The 10369-nt window shown below is 45.1% G+C and overlaps 1 protein-coding gene across 1 annotated transcript; it reads left to right on the plus strand.

Annotated features, from left to right (window-relative positions):
* Positions 1-54: 54 nt before the first annotated feature.
* Positions 55-8642, plus strand: LOC115326588. Its single transcript, XM_040209687.3, has 5 exons — positions 55-1632; positions 1745-1882; positions 3070-3189; positions 5474-5734; positions 6010-8642. Exons 1-5 carry the CDS (start codon positions 348-350, stop codon positions 6795-6797), a joined length of 2592 nt encoding a protein of 863 aa, XP_040065621.1. The 5' UTR covers positions 55-347; the 3' UTR covers positions 6798-8642.
* Positions 8643-10369: the final 1727 nt, after the last annotated feature.

Consider the following 10369-nt stretch of genomic DNA (forward strand, 5'->3'; position numbering starts at 1 on the left):
CGTTCCACCATCAGTCCAAGCGCAGTGGACGCCACCAGCTATTCCAGCCTATCCAGCGCCGGGAGAAAATCGCGTGACCTGCCGGTTGGGCAGAGCGGCGCAGGGAGCTCAAGGTCACATGACACTCTCTCTACGCGGGATTGGCTTCGATGGCTCCTAGCGTCCGCTGCGCTCGGACTGAAGGTTAAACGGAGTATAGTTCTATTTTATTTTTCCGGTGTAAGAAACCGGGTTCCGATTGCTCACAAACACCTAGAACGTAGTCAATCCAAGTCTCATTGACTATGGTCTCCATTATCCTTTCAACAGGTGGCGCCAAGTTCTTTGTCTGTTAAGTTTTAGCTGCAATGGAAAGCTCACCGGGTGCCAAGCGTCGGAAATGTTACTTGGCAGAGAGTGAGCCTTTTGTGATGCCTAGATCAACGCAATATTTTCACAGTACAAGGGATGCTCAGGACCCTGGAGACCCCCCTCATGACGTGCTCACCCCGTTAACTCGAGTTCCCCAAGCACTAAAATCCGCTGGGAATAATTCTGATGACGAGGACTGCCATTCCGAAGAATCCGAATTGAGCACAGATGCCGAACGCGAGCGTTCGGAATCGTTAAATGCTAGCGACGAGAACTACGATGTTCAAGACGACGTCGTGAACTCTGGTGAGGACTATGGAGATGATGATGACGAGATGAATGGAAATGACCCTGTACCACAGCCCTTGCTCGAACACCTTCTGTCGTCCTGTTTCAATCAGTTCGGGACGGAGACACTTCCCCATTCTACGACGACAAAAGCCGGCGCCATCGCCATGATAATGGCCCACGTCGTATCGCAGGGCATGACGTGGTCGGGCCTCGATTCTTTGCTCGTGCTCATCAATGCCCTGTTTGGAAGGCAAGTCGTGCCGCAAAGCAAATATGCTTTCCGCAAGCTTTGGTCAGCAACGACGCAAAACTTGGTTCGCTACTACTACCTTTGTGAGGGCTGTGGAGCAGTTCTGGAAGACGCAGAGACTGCAGCCAGCTGCTCAGTGTGCCAGCAAGGGATAGATCTGAAGGTGCTAAAAGAGAATGGATCCTACTTCGTAATGCTTGACATGACGAAGCAACTGTCCTTCGTTATTGAGAAGACCAAGGAGCTTCTTCACAACAACCTCCTGAAGCTTGCCATGGAACGTAGTACCTCATCAAGCGGAAGTGGTGTCACTGACATAACAACAGGTGAAGCCTATGATGCTCTGCGCAGAAAGACTGGGATGGGGGACAGTGATCTTTCTTTGACTTTTAACACAGACGGCAGTCCTCTCTTCGTGTCATCCAAAACGTCTGTTTGGCCTATTCAATTCACTGTGAATGAGCTCCCTCCAAGCATCCGCTTCAAGCACACCACACTAGCCGGACTTTGGTTCGGAAAAGGCCATCCAAACATGACTGCCTTCCTCGCAAAGTTTGTTGATCAAGTCAAAAGCATGACGCCCGTGATGTGGGAGCATAGCTCTGAGATGCACAGGTCCAGAGCTTATGTGCTCTGCTGCTGTGTCGACGCACCTGCGAGGGCAGCAGTTCAGAACATGGTACTTTTCAACGGCTCGTTTGGATGTCCCTGGTGCCTCATAAGTGGGGAACACCTGGAAGGTATGTATCGGTCTTCTTGCACGTGCACATTGCAGTTCAAACTAAACATTATGTTTTTCTGAGCCTACTGGGTGCAACCTCATAATATATTTTCGTTTCTTTTTATTCACAGGAAGCATGCGCTACGTGCCCAAGGAACCACCGGCTCCAAGAACATCTGAGCTTGTGGTCCGAGATATGCAGCTTTCCTTGAGATTGGGGATCACCATAAATGGAATCAAGGGTCCTTCTCCGCTAATGAATCTACCAGGTGTGGCTTTTTCCCTGAATGTCTAAAGAACAGGGTGAGATTATCCAAGGTTCAAGCGATCGAAGCAAACTGTTTCACACTGAGAACAGAAAGTATTAGTCACACAAAATCTTTGTGATTTTGATTCTGTTTTCGAATAGCACAATGCTCCGCACGTTGATCACTTAATTGTGCTAATCTCTTTGGGTTCCGACTGTACTCTGATATGTTACATTCTTACTTTCTGAGATTATGAACTACATACTTTTGTACTCTCAATGCACTGTTGATTTGCAAATGTTCAGTAGCAGATGCTCAGCGAAGATGACCACAGCCGTGCCCCCAATTTCTCCCCAAGGTCTGTTAGCTGATGTTACGACGGGCTACTTGGATGCGCTGTGAATTAATTTTCTATTTTAAGTTTGCAAGCCAATACTTATTTCAGGCTGCAACAGTGGAAAAATCGGTGATCAGTGGCGCCCAACTGAAAGATGCGAAGTACTTTGCACAAGCATACTGACACAAGCGTGACACAAGTATACTCACACGTAACACTGCTGAGCCACAAGTTTTGTGGTTGCTGTGTAATCTCAAGAGTAAGACAAGACTGTTCCCTTCCTTCCCTCCTTTGCAAAGCTTGGGGAAAAATTCATAGGGCCACGGCAGAGGCAGGGCTAGCATTCTGCCTTCCTATGCTTGTAAGAGTGCCACCTCCCCCCTAATTTTTTTTTTTTTTCTCATAGGCTTAGCCAACAGTGGTCTCTAAGAAAGATGCCGTTGAAACAGACAGTAGAGGCAGTACATACACGCAAATTTCTTCTGAAATTCACGTCCATGCTCATTTGTACGAAGCGCTAAGAAGAGCATTTTGTAATGGTTTTCGATGGTAAAACCTGTCAATATTCTCTGATCGGCAATCGACCGTTCAATAAAATTGTACTCTATTTCGGTTTCAGAGAAACCTTTTGGAACACCTAATTGATGTTTTGATTTTCCAATTCACAGAGTAGCTGACCAGCATACTTGCGGAGTTAATATACTAATATTTTTTCTTTCACCGAAAAAGCAGGAGGTACACTAAAAGATTCAATGTCATGAACTGTTACCAGCTATACTCTTGGAATTATTGAACTTGTGATTTGTCAGTTGCATGCTTTTTTGCAGTCCCTAGAGTTAGAAACTGAGAGACATGTAACATTTACTTTCAGGATTTGATCTTGTGGCCGGAGTGAGCGTCGAGTATATGCACGCCGTTCTTCAAGGAGCAGCAAAGCAGTTTACAGAACTGCTGCTTTCTTCATCCAACTCTCAAAAACGGTTCTACATAGGTACGTCGTACAGTACCAAAATGTCTCATTTCCAGTTACAAGTTGGCGCATAAGTTGCTCTTTTCATAATTTGTGGCACCTCTTCGACCTATTTTTACCTTAATGGTGTTTACCAGGCCAATTCCTGAATCTTTACATACTAGTACTATTCGCGTTTCCTGCTCGTTACTTGCCCACTGAGCAGAAGCAGGGAGTTCTCCAGTGAGGGTCCCCCCTTGTTACTAGCTCCACAGTCCGGGCAAACCTAAAGATGTTGCAAACCTCCCAAGGTTCGAGTTCGAAAGTTTGAAGATATTGAATACTTTGAACCTTGCAACCTCGGACTTTCAGTCCGAGATCGCAAGGTACAAATTTTATGGGGTCTGGGTTTCGCACAGTCTCAAATTCATCTTCATGCTATTAATCATTTTTATCAGAATATCTTCTAGGTGTAACTCTATATATAGCAGCATTTTCGTCCACTTTGAAGCTGACACAATAGCCATTAGTGGTTGCCAAGGTTTTGCCAAATCTCCAGAGCTGGAAAATCAGAATTTTAGCTTAACCTTCAAGAAGATTAGGCATAGATTGGGCAAAATAGAATTGCCAGGCTGGTTGACCGATTTTGATTAGCTCTACAGCTGCTTGTCACATTTTTTAATATGTATCTAAAACTAAGTATATTTACAGATACATATAACAATCGCTAAGCAAAATGTTATCGATACAGGTGTCTTTGTTAGCTGCTCCAAATTTTCAAAAAAATAAAACATGAAATAGGGTAATGTGAGCCCTGAGGCAGTGTTAGTAGCCATGGTGGCTACTAGAAAAAAAGGCGAAATTAGGTAACAATTGTTAGCGACTAACTCAAATGTTATATTAACTTTTCAGTTTTTCACTTGAGTGCACCTAATATGTCTAGAGGATGTAGGCTTGACCTCAATATGGTCTAACGGTGCCATTAAATTTTGATTAAAGAATTTGTGGTAGGCACTATGGGGTCGAGAAATGTCACGGTACTGAGCATCGGACTGAAACAAAGCGGACAATCGCACCGGTAATGTCATCGCTTTGCATGACACTGCTGACGTCCCCTGTGGCGGGGCACGTGAATCGACGTTATTGCAGCCGGCTTCACTTAAACAAGCCAAGCCGGCTGCGATAGCTTCAACCCACGTGCCCGCACCGCAGCTGACATCAGCAGTGTGACACAAAGCAATGAAGTCACCGGCGCTTTTGCTCTCTTAGTTTCAACTTGGCACCGTGTACCAGGGTGACATTTCTCGGCCCTGTAGCGTTCACAAATTTTTAACGAGAATTTGACGGCACGGCTAAACCATTATAAGGTCAAGCTTAGTTCATTAGCTAACTAATTACCCAAATTTGCCTTTTTTCTAGTGGCCACCATGCCCCGGGCCCAATTTACCCTACCTCCCATTTTCTTTTTTTTTTAAATTTTGTTGCAGCTAATAAAAATATTACGTATAGTAATGGTAACAGTGTCATTTTAGCATGTTTATTTACAAAACAACGTTGATTTTCTTCAAAATGGTCACGGCATTCAATTTTAGATTGTGTTTTGCAAAATCATAGCATGGCTGCCCATCTTTGATGGCCAGAGTGCATCCAATATATGCTTTATGTTATGTCCACTGTATTTTGCTGATTGTCACTCTTTGTACTTGCACGGCGCACTGCACATGCTTGATCTATGGCTTTTGAGACCACCCACAACCACATTTGCAGAAGCTGACAAACATATAGTGCTGTCACCACTTGTTAACATGTAGCGTAAGCTTCTACTTCGCTGTGAAATGGACTTTCTGTACCACGTCGCTTTGGCCATGCCGAAACCAGATCAAACATCGAGCTGACCTGTTGTCTGATATGTGCTTGTTCCTATGTTCGCATAGTCTGCATGCATGAACAGATAGGTACAATTTTTTTCCAAAGCTTAGCCCAATCAAAACAGGTAAAACTGATTTCATTACAGCCTGGCGTTGGAGAAATTCGACTGACCTTCGAGGTTCATTGAACTTTTCAAATTGAAGAGTTTGAAAATTGTCATATTTTTTAGCATAATGAATTTAAATGTTAGGAAGATTGATTCTCAAATTTCTCAAACCTCTTTAAACCTCAGGGTTTGACTTTTCACTTTTGAACCTCGGGTTTGAGCCTCAAAATTCTGGGGAGGCGAACTTTCATGAATACATTTTCGAGTGGTTGTACTTTGTACACAGCCTCATATATGGTTATTAAAGCAAGATAAATTACTCATGTGCCCAGTCACTTATGTTGCTTACAGGAGCACCATCCTGCGTGGCACGGGTCAACAGCCGCCTCCTCCAGATCAAGCCACCACACTGTGTGACAAGGCTGCCTCGTTCACTCAACGAGCGCAGTTTCTGGAAAGCGTCAGAGTGGAGACTCTGGCTTCTGTTTTACGCTCTTCCTTGCCTCGTGGACATTCTGCCTCTGGAGTATTGGAAACATCTCTCCAAGCTCTCGCAAGCAATACACATCTTGCTACGTGAGACCATCACAGCCGACGAGATCAAGCGTGCAGGTAAGCTTCATACTTTTTTTTCTCCTATTTGCCTCATAAAGGTCTTTTTTTTATACCGTATGACAGTCTCATGGGAGTGTCAAGATCTACCCGCATTGATTAGACAGAATGTTGTGTGTAAAGTCTCAGAGCATGCAAATCAGGTAACTGTGGTAGGAAATCACACCCAAAAATCATCCAATGAGCTGCACGGCATTTGAAATTTCAGTTAATGTTATGCATTCATTTTATAGTCTGAGATTATATCCTGTGCATGCTTCTTTTTTTGTTTTCAGAAAATCTGCTGATCGACTTTGTTGGTCGCTGTGAGGCCTTGTATGGAGTGGCTTCGCTTACGTTCAACGTGCACCAGCTCCTCCACCTGCCAAACTCCGTGCGTCAGTTGGGACCACTTTGGGCGCAATCCGCATTTGTTTTCGAGGGAGGAAACGGAAAGTTGGTGAAGCTGGTCTCTGCAGCTAGAGGACTTCCGGATCAAATCGTAGAGCGAGTCGTAATGACGCAGCAGCTTGAATGCCTTCTGGCAGATAGCAACGTGGCAATCACTGCCAATGAGCGGAGTGTGTGTGAAAGATTTCTTGATTATTCACACATCCAGAATGCCTGCTATGTTGATGAAGCATGCTTGCTAGGACGTGAAAAAGCTGCCATTCTAACAGCTATCGAGGAACGTGCGCTAGAGGTCTACGGTGGGACAGGCACAGTTGGCAGCGCTTTGGAATACCAGCGTTTTGTGTACAAGGGGCAGGTGTTCCATAGCACCGCATACACAAGAGCTTCAAAGAGTGACACCACTGTAGTGTCAACTGCTGATGGGGAGTATTTCAGAATTAAGAGAATTCTCCATGTTGCTGGTCTCGGGTGCACGCTCCTTTGCAGACGGCTGGTGTTACGGGAGACACCACTCTTTCCTGAGCATATAAAGGAATGTTTTCCTTCGCAGGTAGACATCTGTAAGGTGCTGAAACCCGAGGACATTAAGGCCAACTGCCTTTTCATGGTGTTTCCGGCTGACAGCAAGTGCTTTGTGTGCGACATGCCGAACAAAATTGAGAGGGACTAAAGTTCTTTAACATGTATACAGGGCTTTTTTTTCCTCATTCTTTACAGAATTTAAAAAAGTGTGTGTTGGGTACATAGATTCCGTCTTCTCTGTGTACTTCTGGGGCTCGGCAGACATTAGATGAGTGGATAAACGTCACAATATTTTGACTAATTAATCAAAATGTGTTGATTGATGTTTTAATTAACAGTTTAATGGGCCACATACACTATCAGTTTTAAAGAGCGCAATGTCTATCTGCCATTTAAGTGATGCGACAGCTCTCTATGCTGTAGATGAGCAATTTAGCCAGTGCAGTGTAACCGCTAGACTCGGGTCTTTAATGTGCATCATGCAATAGTAATACACAAACATGTGCCAGCACGATGCTCATCCAGATCGAAATGGGTAGGGGTTGTGGATAGAACCGAAGAATATTACCGCTTGCATGTGATCGCACATACTTCATTACTTTTCTCTTTCAAACTTAAAATGCATTTGGTGGTGCATGTTTGTGCACTTTTTGGCTTGAGTTTGCTGTGCTGCGCTTGAGCAGACCTCTAAAGAGGGTAATACCTTCTTTTGGGTAATGATGCAGAGTCGTTGCATTTCATGCTTTGTCATTGTTGAACTTCACTGTCATCAACCATGTTCTATTTATGTCCTTTGCTGCTTGTTTTAGATGCTATATTCTGTCAAAATGGTTTTATTGTGTAAAGCATTGCATATTATCAAATGTACTAAAGTGGAAAGAAAAATAAAGCACTGCTGCCTGATTGCACTAAGGGATAAAGACCACTACCGGGTGGTCTGTGTGTCGGGCCCAGACTTAAATAGACCTAAAATTCGGATTTCTGAAGTACAACACTGTAATTTACCATACAAGTTCAGCTAGGTGGTGGAAATTTTATATGTGATAATATTGATGAAACTTGCTCGAGTCAAAAGTTACAAATAAAAACATAAAAAGTTGCATGAGCCGACATATGGTTAAGCCTTTTCCTCTCAAAGCTAGAAAACGTTCTGGTCCACTGGAACGTTTTATGAACAAAAACGGGGAACACCAGTAAGATGAGAGCTTTTTCTTTCCCTTGCACTTTTTGTTAAATAAAACGTTTTAATGGCCTACGAGGATGCTTTTTTGGTTTCGGAATGAGTATTCTTGTGTATTCCTTCGTAACTTTTGACTGAGCCAAGTATTTTTTATCACATCACTAATGAAATCCACGACCTTGCGAAACTAAGGTAGTAAAGTACAGTGCCATAGTTTACAGATCTGATTTTTGCTATAGGTCTCGGACCGACATATGCTGTTATATGAAAGTATTGACGTCGGGTATCTCAAAGGATGGTAATTGACTGAGTGATTTATTTGCACTTAAATTGGTCCGTACACGGCGGTCTGCCAAGCAAAGCAGATAGGCAAAAACCCTTACGCGTGTGTCTCTGCCAGCCTGCTGCTGTGTCCGTTGGGAGTAATACTACCCAGCTTTAGAATTAAGCATTAAAATTATGATGGCGGTGATGATGGAGGTGGTGGTGATGACGATGATGTTGCTGGTGGCGGTGGCAATGGTGATGATTCAAGAGGAGAGGGTGACGGAGTGAAGATCATGATGTCTGCAGATGCGAAGGCATTCGTCTCGCAAATACCTTGCAAAGTTCCCGGGATTCATCGTGTGATGTGGGCAGAGGGCTACGAGAAGCTAATGGGATGGTCAAAAAGTCTCTAATGGCGGCGGGCAGTAGGGATTCGCTGTGACGAACAGTCCTGCCTCGAAGAAGTTCGAGCTGACCTGATCTTCTACCGAGACGCACGGCGGCCGATAGGCGAGTCCCCGAAAGAGATTCATTGAGCAATCGGCACAGCACGCAGACTCGAGAAATCTTTCGTCTCTGATCGAGGGGCCGCCAGCCAAGTTTTCTGAGCCGTGCGTGGTACGGCACGTCAGTCGTGCCAGGGACCAGGCGCAAATTTTGCGGGTTGCACGGCGCTGCACGCTCTACAGTCTCTCAATTAGATGTTGTTGAGGGGGAGACCAAACTGCATGCAGAGCAGTATTCCAATGAAGGCAGGAAGGATGTATATTGTGCCTGCAGGACCGCCGGCCCACCTGGCCTTGCGACGCGGGTGATGAGGCCAAGCGTCCTGCAAGACTGCGCGATAATGCCGGCAATATGTGCGGAAAAATCCAAGTTTTGGGAAAACGTGACACCTAAGATAGGCAGGTGGTCTGATGTGCGCAGTGGAGTGCCTGCTACAGTATATACAAGGCAATTGTCTGTTTTTTGCAGTTTGAGAAACGTATCACGGAACTCTTGGATGCGCTCAGGCTTAGGTGTTGTCTCGAGATCCATCTCTCTACATCTTCTAGATGGTTTTGCAAGTGACGTGCGTCAGACTGGGACGAAATTGTCATCGCGATTGATGTATCGTCTGCGTATTGCACTAGGATACACTTGTCATTGCGTGGCATGTCGTTCACGAATATGAGAAAGAGCGTCGGAGCGAGGACAGAGCCCTGTGGCACTCCTGATGACATGACCCTCTCTGTAGAGCGTGCCCCACAGTACACAACTTGTTGGCTGCGATTCTGCAGAAAGCTTGATATCCAGGTGAATAGGAAATCGTGTATGCCTGCGTGTGTAAGCTTCTCAAGCAGGAGGTTAATGTCGAGCATATCAAATGCATTGCTTAGGTCAAGTTGGATTAGATCTCTCATGGTTCGATTATCCATGTGATCACTGATAAAATGGGTAATAGTTGCCAGTGCTGATTCGCAGCTGCGACCTCTTCGAAAGCCATTCTGACTGTCGGAGAGATAGCCGGATTCTTCAACGTGGTTGAGAAGCTGGCTGTTAACTATCCTTTCAAATGTTCGACAGACAATCGAGGTGATTGACACAGGACGGTAATGTTTTGGTTCATTCGTCGGCTTCCTTTTCCCTTGTGTAGCGGAGTGACCAAAGCTCATTGCCACGTTCCTGGCACAGTACTACTGTCGAACAGCCTTTGCAGAATCTGGCAGGTGGTCGGCAGCATTAGCGGACAGAGCCTTTTGAACCACGTCGGCGTGGTTCAAAGTTCAAAGAAAGTAATGCCATTGTGAAATTGCTTTCTAAAAGTAGCCGCCTCGGTGGCTCCGAGGCGAGAGCGTCGGCCTACGGATCCCCATGTGGCGGGTTCGAATCCCGGCCGAGGTGCCCGCAATCTGACGGAGGCTTATTGTGGAGAAGACGCCGTGTAACCGAGCTTTCGGTTGCACGTCAAAAGATCCCCAGGTGGTCGAAATTAATCCTCAGTCCTCCGCTGGGGCGTGCCAGATGCCCGTCGTTGGTTTGGCACGTAAAACCCCCAAATTTTTGACTTTCTAAAAGTAATGTAAATTGCAATGAATTACTTTTTGTCCAGTAGTTCTAATTGTAATTACCTTATTTCGGACAAAGGTATAGTTTTGCTTGTTTAGACCACAGCTCTGGGAAGCTGGAGCAAAAGGCGGCAAACGTTGTAACTATAATTAAATTACATTTATGAAGTAATTTACCAAAGTGTGCTGCTAGGCAGATTATAAAACAACCTTTCTTCGGTATAT

The sequence above is a fragment of the Ixodes scapularis genome, unplaced genomic scaffold (assembly GCF_016920785.2).
Source record: "Ixodes scapularis isolate PalLabHiFi unplaced genomic scaffold, ASM1692078v2 ptg004480l_1__unscaffolded, whole genome shotgun sequence".
Taxonomy (NCBI): Eukaryota; Metazoa; Arthropoda; class Arachnida; order Ixodida; family Ixodidae; genus Ixodes; species Ixodes scapularis.